The 19,810-nt window shown below is 39.5% G+C and overlaps 1 protein-coding gene across 1 annotated transcript in view; it reads right to left on the minus strand.

Moving 5' to 3' along the window:
- The window catches only part of bbs9 (Bardet-Biedl syndrome 9), a 116,942-nt gene extending 97,799 nt beyond the window's left edge, over nt 1-19,143 (minus strand). The window contains exons 1-10 of the mRNA XM_026370084.1: nt 19,134-19,143; nt 18,206-18,268; nt 16,908-17,082; nt 12,734-12,818; nt 12,341-12,524; nt 9,094-9,223; nt 7,499-7,680; nt 6,858-6,934; nt 6,642-6,695; nt 6,435-6,537 (exon numbers count right to left, since the gene is read on the minus strand). Coding sequence (XP_026225869.1) covers nt 6,435-6,537; nt 6,642-6,695; nt 6,858-6,934; nt 7,499-7,680; nt 9,094-9,223; nt 12,341-12,524; nt 12,734-12,818; nt 16,908-17,082; nt 18,206-18,268; nt 19,134-19,143 — 1,063 coding nt within the window. The remainder of the gene's footprint in view (nt 1-6,434; nt 6,538-6,641; nt 6,696-6,857; nt 6,935-7,498; nt 7,681-9,093; nt 9,224-12,340; nt 12,525-12,733; nt 12,819-16,907; nt 17,083-18,205; nt 18,269-19,133) is intronic.
- Between the last annotated feature and the right edge of the window lie 667 nt (nt 19,144-19,810).

Raw genomic sequence — 19,810 nt, forward strand, 5'->3', positions numbered from 1 at the left:
TGTAGAAATGCTATGCTGTCATCAAATATTAGTTGTAATTAATTATTGTTTGATTCTCTTTCTCTCTCTGTGTGTGTGTGTGTGTGTGTGTGTGTGTGCACATGCAGGGAAGTGCTAAACATGTCCTCAGGGTTCAGATTATAGTACTTGACAGCTCATGTTAAATCGACTACTGAGTGTTTGTAAGAGGTTAGAGGTCAAGAGGGGTGGAGATGGGGATCTATACCTCACAAGGAGATGGGAAAAGGGCATGTGTGTATTTGTATTTGTTGTATTTATCTTTTCTTTGCCATAAACAAATAATAAAAAAGCAAGAAGTAGAGAGGAACTTAGGTATGTTTGTTTTGAGACATTCCTGGTCAGATGCTGTTCAGCCTGGGTGTATGTTCGTATGTGCGCTGTGTGAATCTGAAGTGATCATCAGTGGGGCGTTAAGTAGTGACCTTTGACCTCTGCAGGTCAGGATCAGGTTGGATCGCTGTGTTGGGTCTCTTCTTAAACACCACTAACCTGATCTTTACTCATGTCCAACAGAAGAGTTACTCTCATTCCAGGATTTGAGTTTTTTCCAAATGATGAAGAAAGATGAGGACATTTAGGGTTTGGCAGCTCACAAAAACTATAGTTGTCAAATAAAAATCTCTTTTAATATAGTCAAGTAAAAGTACAATATTTAAATTACAGTGAAGTTGAAGTAAGGAGAAAATGAAAATATTCAAATAAAGTTGAAATACCTAAATAAATGTACTAATTCCTCTCCATATTGTAGGCAAATGTGTCAAAATAGGAGCACCTTTTTTTACTACACCGAATTTATGAATTAATTATAATAATAGATTTAAGCAAAAGTAAAACTGGAGAAACTTTAACCTGACAGACTTCGTATACTGGTTCATCAGTGTGCACAGGCTGTTTTAGGTTTAAATGATGCAACATTCATACAAATGGACAAAGGCAGAAGAGAAAAGAAAATGGATGTGGTGGACAAGAAAGATGACAAGAGAAGGAAGCAGAGGGGAATGTGAGAGGGAAGAAAAGAGACATATGACAGAGAAGAAGCAGAGCAAGGAAAAGATGCAAAAAGGGAAAAGAGAAAAGGGTGGAGACAGGGAGGGAGAGTGAAAACAGCAGAGAGAGCAAGGGGAAACAAAGGAGGCAGTGTGTGGTGAACAGGGGATTGAGTCGCCATCTGAGAGGAATAAAAACTGAAATAACAATAAAAGTCAGAAGGCGCTACCTCCCCTCCTCTTCATCACATAACCAATCCCTGCAACACTGAACTGCACACACATCACTGCTTTTACGGCCTTCGTTTTCTCTCTTCCCTTGCAAAGTGATTTGGAAATAAACTTCACTTAACATTCACAATGATACCGAGCACACACATCATCACACACAGACAAGTCTGGACTCACACTGAGCCAAACAATCAAAGACACATGAAGACACAGAGGCACAAACGCATGCGTTTTCATTTCTACAGTAATCGTGTGTTTAAAACTGGGGAAAGAAGCTTTTGCAGTGTAGAAGGAGAAAGTGAGCAGGTGGCAGACACACAGAGCTACATCTCAGAGATACGGTGATGGTGAGCAGCAGACACAGGAAGTGTCGCACCAGCAGTGTTGTTGTTATTAGTGTTGCCAGTGTTGCTCTAAATTGCAGCCACATTTTTCCATAACACCCGTTGCTTTGTCACTGCTACTTGTGTCTGCTCTTTATTCTGTGGTATTGTTTATATTATGCAGAAATGGCTCAAATGAGTCATAAAATGACATCAGACAGAAAAAGGACGAAGGAGAAACAGAAGCAGAAGAGAGGCTTGGGGTTTACGCTGTATGTAAACACCAGAAAATGTTATAACTTACTAGAGATGTCATGTTTCTATGATTTGACTAATTTATGGCTTGTCATCACATGGTATCTAATCATAATCCTTTTACTTCGTCTACTCTTAATAATACAAACATGATGGAACAGCTTTATTTCATAAGCCGTTGCTGAATCTTTTCCCACCTTAAACTCTGAGTGATGGGTTGATTTGGTTTTTGGCCTTTTTCTTTCTTTCATTTATTTGAGGAATTTCGTCGTCTCATCGTGTAACACAGATTTGTTTAGGTCGGCCACTATTTTGCATGTCTTGAGTGGACATACACACTCTATGTGAAGCTCTAACATTTCTTTAGTAGTCCAAGTCATTACACTTAAATTGGTGATGGTCTGACATGGTTTATATCAAAGTGTTTACCTTACTTTCCCTGCAACCTGAAAACACAAATGTGATTTCTGGATAAAATCACAAAGCACATTTACATTTAGTCATTTGGCGGACACTTTTATCCAAAGCGACTTACAAGTGAGGTACAAGGTAAGCAACATATCTAAGCCAAGGAGAAGAACTTTAAAGAACTTTAAAGCACAGCACGTGACTGAGATCCAGCTGCTCTAAGCCAAGTCTCTGCATTCATTAAAGCATACGCAGTCTCCATTAATGTATTTTTCCATCCAGGACTGTAAGAGATGTGGTTCAGAGCCAGGTCTGACCACTGAGGGGGAGCCATAGTGGTCCTGCTACTTTAGAGCTAAGCCAGGCCATTCTAGGACAAAGTGGGCCAGCAAGGAGACACTTGGGTGTGAGAGGAGAGAAAGAAAGAACAAGAAAAATCGTGTGTGTGTGTGTGTGTGTGTGTGTGTGTGTGTGTGTGTGTGTGTGTGTGTGTGCACTAATGCTCATGTTTCGCAGCAGAGAGCTGTTGCTTGACTAGTGAAAGCCTGTGCCAAATCTCTGTGTGCAGGAAGACAAAGGAGCGTGACATAAACACACATGCAGCTACTTTAGTCCGCATGTGTGTCTTTACTTAGTTGAGAGGACGCAGGCATGTGTTTATGATTGTGTATCCATGGATATGTATGTATACATATTTATATGACCTGGATGTGTGTGTGTGTGTGTGTGAGTGCCTGAGAAAGGCTTCTGAATTTGACCCATGTGACCGCTACCTAAACTCATGTAAACAAAGGCTCTCTTCAGTGGTGTAAATGTGATGGTGCAGTGAGTCACAGCCTCTGATCTTCCATATAAACAGTGAAACATTCAGCTCCACTGTCAAAGAGAAAAACGTTAGAACCCAACCAACCAGACGAATCCTAAAGCTTTTTTCATCCTCTCTTGGCTTCTTCTTCAATGAATTTACATTTCATTAGGTTTGAGTTTTTGTTGGCAGGTTTTTCACTGTCTGATTACAAATGGAAGTTACGGTATCACAGCTCATACTTGAACTTACAGTTGATGTTCAGTCAGGAAGTTATAAATGAGAAAGTGCCCTCATGTACAGTTTTTGTCAAAGTGATTGCTCTAAGCATCTTGGACAACTTGCCACAGTTCTTCTGTGGGTTTAGGCTGTCCCAGTATCTACGGTTTCCTCATGTAATCCTATACTGACTCTATAATTTTGAGAGCAGGTCTCTAAGAGGGCAAAACCACCTGTTGCAGGATTCCTTATTCATGCTGCAGGATAATTTTTGGGACCAATCAAACACTCCCTGATGATACTGTATGATGGATATAAATATAAACATTTACAGTCCTATGTGTGTACAGTATTAGATGTTACTATAACAGTTTGCTAATTATTGATAATCAAGCTTACAGTAAAAGTGTTAAAAGTCAATCTCATAAAAGCAACAAGTTCACTGTTGGCCTGCAATCAATATGCGGGACAATCTATCATGACAGAGGCTTGATGTCAGCACCAAGTTGAGAGAGAGGTTCTGGAACAGCAATACAACAACATGGATGTTTGTCACCCCTAGTGGTTAAAGCCTCCTGCACATGCTAGAAAATCTCTACGTTCCCTGACTGTGATTATGGAAACAAGGTACATTTCTTTCCAACATATGAAAATATGGTGGAATAATGGGGTCAATTAAAACTGTGCAGGAAATGGCAACATTACTCACATGCACACGCTGAAGCAAAGCAAGTTATATAGAGAATATGTGATCATGAAATCATTAAACAGAAGAAACTGATGGATATAGAGAAAATGTACTGTACGTAATGTGCAAAAAACATCATGTTTGCATTAATAACTGTGGAGTTCACCTACAGTAAATGTACAGATAAGAATGCACTGTGGTAAAACGCATAACATTTCTGCATAGATGCACCATGAATCATGTGGAAGCAGTGGTCAGCTTGATTCAGAGCTCAGAATAAAGGGATGGCGTTCCAACCGCCTGAGAATGCTGCTCACATCTTGAAATCATAAATTCAAAATCCATACTGGTTCTCAAAGAACAGAGACTACTCCTCTGTGATGGATGATGGTTTCAGCAAATGTCAGGAGCAGTTTTGGAGTGGAAAAAAAAAAATCTTTTTGGTGCAAATCCAGCTTCTGTGTCTGTATAAATTGAATTCTCCAATGGGATTTACACCCTCAGAGTTTTAACTGTGTTAATTACAAGATAATTTGATAATTTGTTAGTAATAAATCTCAACACACAACAACAACATTCTTGTAGGGAGGGCCTTCTGGGTTGTAAGAAAGGAATTTAATTTCATTTTACTGATGTAATTAGCAGCACTCACTCTGGATGACAGATGCTTAGAGCTGCATTTGCACCAACCATGTTTGGAGCATTTTATTCATACTTGGCTGCATTTGCTTCCTTTGGGGTGTTGTTCGATTTGGACCATGATTTATTTGGAGGAGTCATTACTGTAGGTTTGTTTTCACACACAACAATTGTTGTGAAACAGAACGCTGTGTGGCATCAGCATCCTTTCAATAAGTTGTGGCATTTCTTTGAAAATACAAAGCTTGTAATTGTTTTAAAGCTGTTACTTTGGTGCAACTACTGAACCACACTAATTGTGTCACACCTAAAGTAAGTAGCCCCATCAAATGAGTAAACCTGAGACTATGTTTACTCTAGCATTTATTTTGAACCTATATATATACATATATATATATATATATATATATATATATGTTGTTTTTTTTTTTTTTGTTTTTTTTCTAGTAAAGTCATAATTAAAGTTTGTCTGAGAACAATGTCATTTTAATTGTTCTGCTAAAGAAGAACAAAGCAGTTTGAACACTGGTGGAAAGAAAATACCTATAAAAAGGTGACAAAACCCAATGGATTTTTCACCAACATGGAGAAAAAATGTCAACATCTGGCAACTGAGTACAAACAACCAGAGTCTGGAAAATGCCCATAGTGGGCTTCTTGGTGATAGGTTCTCTAAGTGTGCAACACCGGAACTATTTGTTGTTATAAAAATCTCTAACCTGGCAGTAGAAGCAGACAGAAATTCGGTACAATATACAGATCCACTTCTGAGTTACTTAACTTTCTTTCCACTGCTTGGCTTTTTTATGATTTCACATCTTAAAGCACAATGCAGCAAACAAAAAATGTGTAGGACAAGAAACTTTTCCACGTTTGGTTCAAACCATAGAAAACAAACTGTAAGTGTGATTTAACGCAGACAGAATTCTGAGTCTACGCCAAATGCAGACCAACACCACTGGGGTTGGAGGTTTAAGTTCCAATGGGGCCACAGATTTTTTAAAAGTGTGTTCTTGTGAAGCCTCTGATAAAAGCCTAGACCAAGTGGTTTACATTACACACTGTAAATTTAAGCTGGCACATCAACATGCACGCAAAAGGTGGAAAAAGTCAAATAGAGGAAACAGAGAACGTGCAGACTCAGCTGTGTAACAGCTCAATGTGAATGGTTAACAGTTTGTTACAGGACGCCGATGGTCTTTTAATGAGCCGACAGCAGATATCAGTGTTTGGGGTTATAAGGTTGTGTGTATGTATTGTCTGGGTGATTCAGATCAAAGGTACCGCTGTCTGGTCGAGGTGACAAAGTCTCCCCAGCAGCTGATCAACAAAATACAGTGTAGAGGCTGATAAGAGCTGAACAAATATACATTTAAGAGCCTCTCACACACTCAGTCAGTGCCTGGGTGTGTGTTTATACTGTGGAGAAGGACGTGATGATGGAGAGGAGAAGAGCTGACAAAATATGTGTGTTGTATGTGAGAGGATAAAAGTGACGACAACAGATGATGAAAGATACTGGAAAAGAAAGAAAACTGGAATTTCTTAAATCTCACCATTATCTACGTTTGCCAGATTTGCTTTGAGAGATGTCCTCAGGCCTGTCTCTCCCTTTTATTATAATTAAAGTGCTAGTTCACTTAAGTAAAAAAAAAAAATTCTATCTTCCCCCCACATGGCACCATCTTATCCCAAAAATGCTTTGTGCTGCTGTATGATGTGATGAAAGAGCAGTCACTGTCAGCTGCTAAGCTTAATTTAAAGAACAATCACAATCATTATTTCTAAAACAGCAATAAGGGGGACAGCGACAAGCAAAGACACACATGGACACAAATGAAAAACGTTTATGGACTGACCAATGGGCTCCAAGACAAACTGGTCCTGAGATACAGCCAGAGGAGGCTGAACGCTGATGGTCAACTTAGAGGACTGAACCACACAACTGGCTTTCACCTTCACCTGCAGAGAGAGTCGTGATGAAGTGAGAGGGGGAGATATGCAACTATACACAATGATTTTAAGGCACTAACATTCATCATATATACTGTACAACTACAGCTCACCTGGATGGTAACTGAAGGGACAGGCAGACCATCAATATCTTGGATCAGAGCTTCCTGTGCACAGAAACCAAACAAATGATTAAATTGGTTTGTGTGTATGAATGTGGTGTAAAACGTGAGTGGACATACAGTATATCTGTGTGTGTGTGTGTGTGTGTGTGTGTGTGTGTGTGTGTGTGTGTGTGTGTGTGTGTGTGTGTGTGTGTGTGTGTTTACCGATGGGCTGTCCATGCTGGAGGACACAACAGCTGTAACAATCAGGTCTTCCTCAGAGTCGGTTTTAGGCAGGATGTCTGAAATAACAATGAAGGAGGTTCATCCCAAAACACTCAATCAATCATGTTTTGTCAGTTTACAGATGCAGATGAGTCTCAAAGCCAGAGCTATTCTGAAAGCAAACACAATATTTATTAAGTCCACAAACGTGAAATAAGTGCTATGCAGAGAATTAATCTTTCACAACATTCATCTTAATTTATACAATGTAAACAGTAAACAAATACCAAATGCTGTATTTACCCAAATATTTGCCCATTACTGCTACTCAAATATTAGGCTCTTCTGACTTTGTGTTTTCTGGCTGTTTGTCAGACTAAATAAAAATCAAAACATCAGTAAAAAATAAGTAAGTAGGCATTAAGTGAGCTAGTAAACATTAATCTACTTCTCTCTTAACTAATACTGTTGCTCAACGTTTAGTGGATTTTTGAGAAGATTTTACTGAACAGCCTCGGAGAACTAGTGGCCGTGCCTCATCTACAGTAGTAGGAGTTATACATTTGGTTCTGCACAGTTCTCGAGACATTTCCTATAGATCTCAGTGGGGGAAAGCAGAATCTGCGTTTAGACTCTCTTACCCTGAGTCCTTGTGGCCTCTCTGATGATCTTCTGCAGTTTCTTCATCTCAGCATCTACCTGCTCATAGTCAGCCTCCCTGGCATCAACCTTGGGTGTGGAGAAGAAGGAGGGGTCCGTACCCATGTATGAGCATAAGAGATGACCATCAGAACTCAGACTGACCACCACTCCCTTCAAATCCCTGGAGAGCAGAGGAGAAAACAAAGAGAAGGTTTCAAGCTTTTTATTTTGCAGTGATATCACTGTAAAAGTTCATCAAAATGACAGCATGTATTGTACATTTGCCTGAACAGTTTTACAGTAACTGTCTTGTCTGGAACAAGACGTAAGGAGGGAGAGCACAAGGAAATGCTGAGTGACGCAATAATGTGTTTTAACTGTGTGTGTGGGTATTAACTGATTGCAGATGTGTTGTGGTTCCAGTCCAGTGAGGCAGTAATACACAAACACTCAAATACATGCACACGTTCGCACACACAAGAGGGGGTTCACATCTGGAGCCGCGGCTGGCTCCACACCTGCACAGGAGGGTGTCTGAGGGTCCATAAAACTTTCACTTAACTGCTGCGGACAAACACACACACACACACACACACACACACACACACACGCTCCAGCACAGATAAACTTTATACTCATGTGACCAACTGCCACAGAATCACACATCCATAAAAAGGACTTCTACTAAAATACACTCACACATCTTCCTCTCCAGCACTGGATAACAAGATCAGAACCAGAAAATAATTCTTATCACCTTCATCATGCCCAAAACAAGCAATCAGCCTATGGTGGAAATCAAATGATATTAAAAGATTTCTTAATGTTATGAAGTTTTAATTTTTTCTACTGAAGTGTACCCCAAAAAATATAGATTAGAATGCGTCGCTGTTTCAGAATGTGTCCAAACTTGGACTTGGAAGACCTCTAGATAGCGAGGACAGTTTACAGAGTCAAAGAGATCATGTAATCCGGGGTTGGCAAAGTTAAGTGATAAAATTCAATACGACCTCCAGCAAACAAAGGCTCCCGGAGCACTGCTGTAAATTACAGATAGCCACAGTGCGCTGTTGGAGTGACTGTGTATTTGTTTTGTGTATATTAGTGTGTGTGTTCCTCTCCCACACTCCCCACCAACGCATTGAACAAAACGATGATTATCAAGTGCTTTGAAACAACACAGCCTCAAACTAAACAGCGACCCAGACACACACTATCTCCTGCATCTTAAACACACACACAAAGTGACCACATCATTTTTCACCCATGTTTGTGTTTTGCATTGTAATTTCATCAAATTGCACTTTGATTGGAGCCGTCTGAAATAAGTATGTTATTGGCTACAGCTGGCCCCTCCCTGCTCTGTTCTGATTGGCCAGATGGAAGACATTGTCAGGTAATTTCCTGTCAGAAGTCACACATTGGATTTCACAAGCTGATAAACACAACATATTTGCTCTGTACATGTGTGTACATGTCTTTCTGTGTGAACAATTCTAGTTAGATCCAGTCATGGTGAGGACATTTCGGTCATATTAATTTAACTAATGAATGCTTTTACATTAATATTTCTTGTGTCAATGGCTGTACTCACGGGAAGTTGGCAACGCGCATGGCAACAGGCACAAAGGAGAGCTGGGCTGCCCATTTCAGAGTCACATCCTGGTAAATGAGCAGCATGTTGGTGTGGTTAGCGAGCAACAAGTTGGTCGTGCCATTCATCACTAAACAAGACCAGAAAAAAAAACACTGTTACACAGAAGAACGGAGCCAACTTTTGTTGGTTGATTACACTAACTAACTCCAAACTAGAAATACAGGATGACCATAGTGTTTGTGTGCTCCACAATACTTAATTCAACACTTCTGAATATGCACAAATATTTCCAATGAGCAACTGGCAAAATAACCTCTGACTTTTTGATTCAACTCAAAATTACCAAAACCACCATTAATTTATAATCTAACAACCATAGAGCACAGAAATACCAAATTCCTGTGGTGGTGGGCATTGACCTTCAGGATGAGTTCAACTCGTACTCTACAGTAAAGAAAAATCGTCGCTTTACATCTCCCATCTGGTTTGTGTATAGGATTTGTCATTTAGATCTTTCATGTTAATTCAAGGTCAGGTTTTCTAAGTATATATCACTAAAGTTACATATACACTTTCTCCAGTGACTCGTGGTTAGAAACATTAAATATAAATACTACTTATGCTTTACTACTCATGTTTCACACACGCACACACAAATGTCCAGTCAATCCCACCAATGGAGCAGTTACCACCTAGAGAGATCTGATGACGGCCAACGCAGTACAAACACACCTCGCTCACCCAGTTGGATACACAAGTCATAATATGGTAACAGCGGCCAGCAGGGTGGTACAGCGCAGGGGTCAAAATGACAGAGTGTGTGTTGGTGCCACATCAAAGCAAACACACACCTTCTATCTCTACATCAGCATTATAATTACAAGCTAATTATATAGATCCAATCCACGTTTTGCCTTCGTGTTCAAGCCGATCATCTCTAAAACAACAGTACGTGGTATTCTCCTCAGTGCCTCTGCTCTGTCCTCCATGTTCCCTTTCTCCCTGCCTCCTTGTCTCTCCTCAACTCCTTTCTTTCGTCTTTAGTACATCCTATCTAAGATGAGAGCACAAAAATAATCTTATGAAGTTATAGCAAAGAGAAAGATCTTTCATCTCAGTCCTATGGAAATGTTTAAAGTCTCTCGAGTGATTTCTACTACCACACGTCCTAATTTTGTGTACAGTTTGAACATTAGAGTGGATTTTAAAAATAAACTGTGATGGCCAGATGACACATTGACACATTCAAGGAAAAAACAACAAATCAGCGTAATAAAAAGACAGAACAGACAGACAGAGGGAGGTAGATAGCTAGAGTGAGGGCAGTGGTCCAGCAGAGGCAGCTGTGCGGCAGAAAGCCAGAAGGAAAGCATTAGGAAACACTCAAGAGACCACTGGTGTCTATCCTCCTCTTCACTACACTCTTTGCTATAAAGGTTCTGTAGAGATCTGCTAATAAGTTATTTAACCTTCCACTCCAAAGGAGCCGTTACTGAACGGTGGGTGGCAGCTCTGACCATCACTGTGTGACTAAATGTTAGCCAATCAACATTAAACTGAGGTATGGACACAGAAGATCCAAGCAGCCATCTGGTTCCAGGAGTTGGTCTATCTTCCCACCATGTGGGAATGAATTTTTTTCTGTGGTTTTGATTGTTGACAGGAATCATGTCCCAATAAAAGCTGCTTTTGTTGCACTAGCACATCTTGCATTGAATTTATAGATGATTTCTAAGAGTAATTTAAATAATCTAAATAATGTCTGGAACAGATAGTTGAGGACACTTTGAAAGCCAAGATATTTTAATTCTAAAATTGAAACCAGATATCAGTAGAAAGCTCTTGGCTGGTCTTACAATCCCTCCGTCAATCCTCCCTTCAATTCATCGTGCATTTTTTTTTCTTCACATCCTTCCATCTGCTTTCTGTGTGACAGTCCAAACTAAAAACTGGTACATTGCTGTATAAACTCAAACAGATATATATATATATATTTATTTTTTTTTTTACTGTTCCATGCACAAGGCTATACAGTATACTGAACTCTTGAATTTGCTGGAGGTCCAACTATATCTGGATAATTAGTATAACTTGTGAGGAGGAGAATCTGACAGTATGCGGGAAGTTATACAGTTTCCTACTTTTACACAAACTTTTTTAAGAGGGTGCATGTCTTTGTTAATGTTCCCTGCTATTATAATGTACCACCATCAACCTGTAAGTTAATACAACTGCACTGCTAAGAATTAATAATGAGAATGTACTGTATTGTGTCTATTTAAAATTCTTTAGTAAAAGTGACACTGAATTCTGGATTCACCTTTCTCTGCTTCTGAAGATCATTTTAAAATCTGTAGACAAAACAGGATTTTACAGCACACACACACACACACACACACACACACACACACACACACACACACACACACACACACACACACACACACACACACACACACACACACACACACACACCGCGGCACCGTGGTATATCTTATCCATTAAATTATTAGGACTGCTGACAAACTCTTTGGGTCGAACTACCTGGTTAAACATCTAAAATAAAAACAACGGCTAAGCCTCTGGGGATTCCTTGTATTTCCCACTTTACTTTTTCTTTGCTGCTTGACAATGTTATGTCTAGTTGTGCAGGCATAAATTTGTAAATCAGCATTTATTATGTTATCCATTCATCTCGCACCATGTGTTTATGCACTACGGTGTTCTGTTTTCTTTTAATGCATGTAGCAGAGCTACCCCAGTTATTCCACCATGTCCTGCCAAAGGCAGCTTTCTGTAGAGCCAGACATGTGGCACTGGGCCTCTGCACAGAACGCTTTGCTTTTGTCCGTTTTGTTCACTTATTTTCAGACATTTGGTTGTGTCAGGTGCAATGATGTGTGGGTGGTTTTTGTGTTGCTGCCCTGTATTTACAGGGCATACTCCAGGTTGAACTGCTGAACACAGCAGAGCTTACATGTGTTGAATCCAGTTCTTTGTAATACAAATTTATGTAACTAAATTGTTCAAGAACAACAACTTCTTACCCTGTTCTATTTTCCCGTTACCGATTAGCTGCCAAATGCAAAAGGATAAGAAGTGTGACCCATGAATACAAAAATGACCCATGTTTCACACAGTAAGATAAGGACTGTAACGGTGAAACATCCTTTCATAGTTGAGGTTTATATTTAGATTTTGCACTGTTTAAGACTGGTGATAAAACTCTGGTGCCCTGGATTACCTGAGGCGTAGGGAAAGAAGCAGCTGGGGTTAAACTCCAGCTTCTTCATGAAGCGAAGCTGGCCGTTGTCACGGAGACAGTAGAGGTTCCTCTCACCCAACACAAAAACTGCAGATGAGGAATGGGAGAAGGAGGGTACAGAGAGGTCCAGAGCCTGTTCCCCTAGTACAAATGTCCAGTCAGGCTGGAAGAGAACACACACACACAAAGTTAATTCTTCCTGATTTGTCCAAAAGAGCATGAATGAATGAATGAATACTATTCCACATCGGGATACAGTTTAAAAAAGTTTAGAAAAGAGTATTGAAAAGATAAGAAGACATTTTATAAAGCAATATTCAACACAGACAGAGATTTTCTGAGATACTCATATGAGAAATGCTTTGGACTCACAGTCAGCCTCTTGCCACCAGTCTTGAGAGGCAGATCAGGATCTTGTCGATTTTCTGCTTCTGTGGCCACGGCCAGAGTCTCATACCTGAGAATAAGAGAAGTATACAGCTGCTTATGTACACTCGGAAATGTCTGTTTTCTGAATGTCTGCAAATGTGTCCGTTTATTGTTTAATAATCTGTTTGTGCAAACACATGCTGAACAATCAGACATATAAAAGTATAACATATTAGTATAGTATATTTACTCTGTGATAAAAACAGTTCACGTGCTTCACATATAAAAGTAATATTTCCAAAAATAGATTAAATCCTTAGCATCTTTTTTAACACTATGACTTTTTTAACTATGTAAATGTCCCCATCAGATTCTTCCTATCTGTGACTCTCTTGTTAATCAACTTATCCACATCCAGTATTTTACATTCTGTCTCTGTCTTTTACAGCTTCTGTCAAATCAATCAACGCGCTGGTGACCTGCTGTTCCCCGGAACTGTGGTCTATCAGTTTTAATCATCGAGCTGTTGGCAGCTGGCTGAGGATAAAGTGCTCAGACTGATCTGTGTTCGGTTGATTTTGGCATCTTCAGCATTACAAGCTTTCCAGTAATAAGCTGGCAGTCAGAGCAGCTTGGCGGGAATCTATCCTTTTCCTCTAACACCTGGATGAACAGAGAGCTTCAAACCCAACCCAGCCCGACTCCAAACCACAGACCAAACACTAAATAACCGATGATTTATCCACTCATGTTTCTCCCACAGTGTTGCATGTTTGGACCACAAACCTACTGTTAATCAAAGTTGTCAGGTATGAAATCTACCCTAAATCCTAAGAGCCATAATCTAATATGGCTGCCATATTGCTGGCATCATTGCTGACTAATATCAGCCATCTTTAATTTAGGACGACACCGATTTCACCTTCAGCATTTCACAACATTGGTGTGAAAATAAATTGGGTGAGAAAATAAATCTGAAGAACAGAAACCACAAAAAAGCAACTGTAAGTCACATTTACGTTTTTCATGTTTAATCCTGAACACTTAATGAATGAAAGCTTATATTTGTACTTAAGCATTTTGTAATAATGATGTGTGCAGACATGTGACAGACATCAAGCAAAACTGTGGTTCTAAAATGACACAACCTAATAAAAATAAAAGACCTATAAAAATGTCAATCTAACAATATTAGAGAAGACTTAGAAATTTTCTTTTCAACATTTTTCTCCAGCTCTCTTACTGCTCTATGTGAGCTGGAAGAGGACCTCCATTTCATCTGTGAATTGCATTGGGAGCCAACAAAAACAGCATCAAAATCAACGGTTTTTACTATGTATACACACATTTGGCTAAAATCTCTCCACCGCTGGACTTGTTGCAATGAAACTTACTCAAGACATTCATGTCCCTAGACGATGAATCCTGGTGATGCTCTAAGTTATCATCTAGTGCCACTACTAGGTTGGTGATTTTACCTGTAGGGTGAAATGTCTCATCTATTACAGGGATGTCGCATCTATTACAGGGATTGGCAATTCAGTGCTGACATCCATGGCCTCTTAAGGTGAACTGTAATTAACTTGGTGATCCATCTGGCTCAACATCCCCATCAGCCTGTTTATCATCAGGAATAAACAGACACAGTCACCACCTAGATTATAATATATTTCCCTTTGTTTTTATTTTAATATTTTTTTTACTTTTTGTATAGGATACAAAAATCATCTGCCTACTCCTCTAAACTCCTTTTTTCTGTTGTACACCTGAATACAGCTTATTACAAAATATTATCTTGAAAGTCTGCTAATTCCCCGATAACCATGTATGAAACATAAAATTGTTCTAAAGATTTAAAGTTTTAAACTCATCCATACAGTAGCAGTACCTGCTGCTCTTCTATGTTAACTAATGAGCTGCCTTATGGAAGACTGCCAGTAAAGAAACTTTTTCATCACACCGTGGCCATTTACTAGAGAAGAAAACGGACTGCAAAATATATTAAACATGTCATGGGTTTAGGCTTTTAAAGTGACACTCAATGGATCGACAGTCTGACTTCTGCATGATTGAAACGATTAAATTCGGCCTAATAATACTTAAACAACACCATAAAATGACTGTGTTCTTTCGTTCTGTTTTTATAATTCAATTCCTACCCTCCCATGCCTTAGAATGAATAAATTAAAACTGTAAGTGCATGTGTGTGTTCAGCTCCATCATTCGGCTGGATGTTGATTGAGGTATTACGAAACAGGGTAAAATCACAAAAAGCCTTGTGTGTACAAGAGAAATGTTGAAAAACCACAGAAATCTGATTATTCACCTGCATGTCTAACACACAGGGTTGGAGAACACCACACAAACCATATAGGCCAAGACTTACACAGTTTTTGTAGGACTGTGTGTGCAAGTAACGTGTGTGTTTGTAGGTGGCATCAGTTATCATGCAGAGTTTACGACACTGAAGTTGAGGAAACAGATGCCTCATTTATATGAAAGTGGATCTCTCTGAAAAACTCCACGGGCATATACATACACACTGTATGCACACACATACATACACAAACTATATAAACACTCACTACACGCATATGCTCTCTCAGTGTCATGGATAAACACAAACTAAATTTCAAAGCTGACGCCAACACACATACACTCAGTCACACAAACAGAGCACCCAAATCAAGCTCCCATTCATCAGGGCAGGAGAAGGTCCAACAAGCTAAATAAACTGAGCGAGGCAGAACAGTTTGACCAGTCATCTGACATTAAATGGATAACAGTCAGTGAGGGCCTGACCCCGACACCTGATATGAAACATACTGTATAACAGTCAGCGAAACCATAACATCAGCGCCTGCTTGTGTAATAGTTTTTATCCTCAATCAGTCATTAAATGTGAATCTGCATGAGTGCACATCACAGGAGGAATTGTTTGATCATTTGCGGACAGACCCTTGAAGCAGGTTTAAAGAAATATCTTGTTAATGTTAGGGTTAGTCCCCTGTGGTCATCACTGCATATTGTCCAGTCAATACTCGATGATAAAATTTGAAAGACACACACAATGACGTCAATAACTAGTTGACAAATAAAATTATCTGCAACTAATTTGGTTGAGGGTGAATCCCTCCAGAATGTAGCAAGAGACTCTCCAGACTGGAGGTCGCTGTGTAAACACTCGTCGACGTCACATTTTGAAGTACCTTAAGTTAATACAATGATTCATTTTCATGTTCATCATTTTAATGTTGCTGAAGGTAATGATGGGGCTTATTGCTTATTATTTTTTATTACATTACGCAGCATGTGAATTTCCCAGCAAAGATCAATAAGGTGATTATACTGTGTGTTGTAATATTAATCGGGTGCTTATATGTAATTAGTAACTACATTTATCAAATAAATATAGTGAAGTAACAGTATAATAGTCAAAGTAGAAATGTTAGTTTAGGACTATATATGAAACACTTTAATGGAAATGACAAGCTTGTTGCTATTATTAATGTAGAATTGTCATGTAAGTAAATATACTGTGTAATTTACTACAGTATGTGCATTACAGGCGTGTTGTGTGTGTCCTGGGAGAGGAGTGAGGCCAGTGTTTCCATGGTGACATGTAGTCTGGAGAATCTCTTGATACTTGTGGGGGGGTGCAGATAACAAACAGCTGGGAGAAAAAAAGACTACACACATATTGTACATACCACACACCCACACAATGTGTTGGACTTCTAAAGGCCCTCTATGACCACCTCTCAATGTGAGGTACTTTCCAATCAAACCTGTGTGTGTGTGTGTGTGTGTGTGTGTGTGTGTGTGTGTGTGTGTGTGTGTGTGTGTGTGTGTGTTTCGGTCCATCCAGATGAGCTCGGCATTGAGAGCAGATGCCTTTTAAGATGCAGCTGATCATTAAGACAGAGAATGACATCAGATAACATCAGACATCTTTGTAGCTGCTGCTCCCTAAAGACTTGCACTTGCACAGAGCTATGTTACATAGAAGTGTATGACAAATCTATAATGAAATACCTTTTTGTTGGGAGACATTATTAGCGTGAGTTAGAGTAATCAAGTGAGTCCATTGTTTTTGTTGTGTTTAAGTGTTTCTTTGTTTTCTATTTCATCGTCTTCAGTTTCACTGACATAGAGGTCATTTTATCCGAAAACATACTTATAACTCTCCAGCTGGCGAACAGATGACACAGTGAGGAAACTGTCTGTTCTGGAGTTGTAGACCAGCGGGCCAGGCAGGAGAAAACCAGGAAGGAACCTGCCAAAGGAGTAGCTATCCTGCTCAAAGAACATCAGCATCCCATCCATGGACTGGATACACAAGGAGTGGTGGCCTGATGGAGAGAGTTGACAAGAAGACAAATGATTTCTCTTATCTGATACAGATCAAAATCACTTCATTTATCAATGGGTTTGACAGTGAAACTGTAGCTCTACAACAACTTTGATTCTTGTTTAAGTAATTTAACACAGAACATGCCAAACATTTGCTGGTTGTAACACAGACTTGATACTTTCCTTTATTATTTAGAACCTTTTATTTAATATTATATTAATAGGTAAATAAAAAGTAGTCTGAGAGTGTCTATCACAGAGACAAGATCACACAGTAATGCAAACCATCTAGTACAATGAACATTATAAAGTCCTATTTCCTATTAAGCTTTGAATTTAATTTACTGCTATAAAGACATTACAGTTTCTGGGTTACATAGTTTGCTTATGACCACTCAAGTCTGCTCTGTTAAACGTCTGCATATTTAAATACTAGGCACTGCACCAGCAAACCTGAACAACATTCATGGCTTCTGTTTCATTTCAGCCGTGATGTTGCAAGGTGTGTTTCTCTCTCTGGCTGAATATGATATCTCCATTAACACCTCACACACACATGCACACACACCTGGCTCTGGATATGAATGTGAGTGTAAGAGTATGTGTTTGTTAGAAAAAGCCAGATGTAGGACTTACTAAGCTCTAACACACACAGCAACACACACAGCCATAAAGCAGTGAGGCTGTATGACCAGAGAACTATAATTAGGCCTCTACGCGCTATTAAAACTCACACTGCCATCAACTAGAGGTCAGGGAAACAGCCACCTAATGCGCAACACCCACACACAAACACTCAGCAAGGATTCGGGCAGGAAAGCCACACACTCCTAACACACCTATTCTGTGTAATCATGTGTGCATTTGTTCAGGGCGGCCATTAACACACTGAAGGACAAGGTCTCTCACACTGCTGACATTCTCGGTCAGTGCAGGTGTGTGTGACACAATGTTTGATAATGAGCCAACAGCAAATGCTGCAGTGTGTATGTCTGCATATGTGTTGGTTCAGTATTTTTGCTGTGTGTTCTTACCGGCTTTGGAAAATTACATTTCATTTGAGATATTTTAGTCCGTAACTGACACTCTTTTCCAGAGGTTCTTAGTTCATAGATCACAAACCAGAAGAACCATGTAGGAACATCTTGTTGTATCTCTGCTGGAGGTAGTAATCTATTATCACGCCTACAGAGTCAGAGTTACGTAGTTTATGATTAAACATAAATCTTCTGTCATGAATAGGATTTTGTTTTAGCAGAGGTTGTTTGGATTTGTGTTACTCACTGTGCTGAACGGTCCTTCCTGCACCTCAGGGTGGCATTAGCTTAACAACGTCCCCATCAAAAGATTAGTTTAGCACTAGATAGTGTGGCACCAAAAATGAATCAGTAAATGTTGTCAAATGAAGCATGAAGTGTTTGAATTTAACTTCTCGGTGTGGAGTATTAGTAGTCATCCACTGTAATGTTCATATTTGTTGCAGGAAAGTATTTAATTACAATTACACTGTTCCACGTGAGACAAACTTCCTCTGTTTTATAAAGCAACAAAGCGGATGAATAGAGATTTTTATTTACACCTTTCATTACTTGTAACGCTGTTAGTTTGTTTTGTTTTGTTTTGCTGTTCTGACTGGACCAGCAGCACATCTTGTGGCTTCCTCTCTGATCCCTGAGTTTTCAACAGGAACTTTTTAAATACAAAATTTCAAAGAATAAGAGCAGCTGACATAACCAGAAAGAAAGTGTACCATCATCTAGATGACCATAAATCACACATCTGCGTGTTCCTAAGGGTATTAATTAAACACACGCTGAAAACATTAAACACTAACCTCCACTGAACCCTTTTGCTATTTGATGAAACATACAGCAAATAAATTTGTTTCATTACAAGTAATGTTAACGTGAAGCTGTAGAGGTAGAAAGGAAAATCTGTTCTGATACAGGAAACGGTTTTATTTTGGCGGCTCTGTCTGAGATTATCTGAACGCCTGCTGGACACACAGCTGGACTCACATCTGGCTTAACGTGATTATGTACACATGTACATATCCTCATCTTTACAAATGGGCACATGGATCAAAATGTGTGCATGCATATGTGAGACTTCATGCAAACAACCTGCTGTGTCTGTGTGTGTGTTTGTGCACTGTATGTGTGTAAACGTGTGCAGCCTGGAGGTTAGTGTGAACTGTTAATGACAGACCATCGTGTGTGTGTGTGTGTGTGTGTGTGTGGGTGTGTGGTGGTGTTGTGTGTGTAATGAGTAGAGAGAAGGTTCTGTGTGATTATAGCCTCTTCTTAGGACCAGAGAGACTAAATATGGCTTCGACTAAACACTGTCCACAACACACACACACATGCACGCACACACAACCACACACACACACACACACACACACGCTCACACACCACACCACAGACCACATACACATTGGCAACATACAGCACATATGAAGGGAAAAGTCTGAAATAACCTGAGATTTTATGATCAGACAGCACAGGGGTTATCTTCACCGTGTGTGATATTGTGTGTGTGGAAATAAATCAGACGTACACATCAGTGAGTCCGCAGGTCCTGTACTGAGTTGTGTCATTTGTGTCATATGCAAAGTATCCATACAAGGTGGAACAAGCTTTTAATTTGCTTATCAGCCGCTTCACTCCCATATTATTTATTGTTATATAATAGTATCCCACATACTTTATTTATAAAGTTATTATA

Source organism: Anabas testudineus, chromosome 16 (genome assembly GCF_900324465.2).
Source record: "Anabas testudineus chromosome 16, fAnaTes1.2, whole genome shotgun sequence".
NCBI lineage: Eukaryota > Metazoa > Chordata > Actinopteri > Anabantiformes > Anabantidae > Anabas > Anabas testudineus.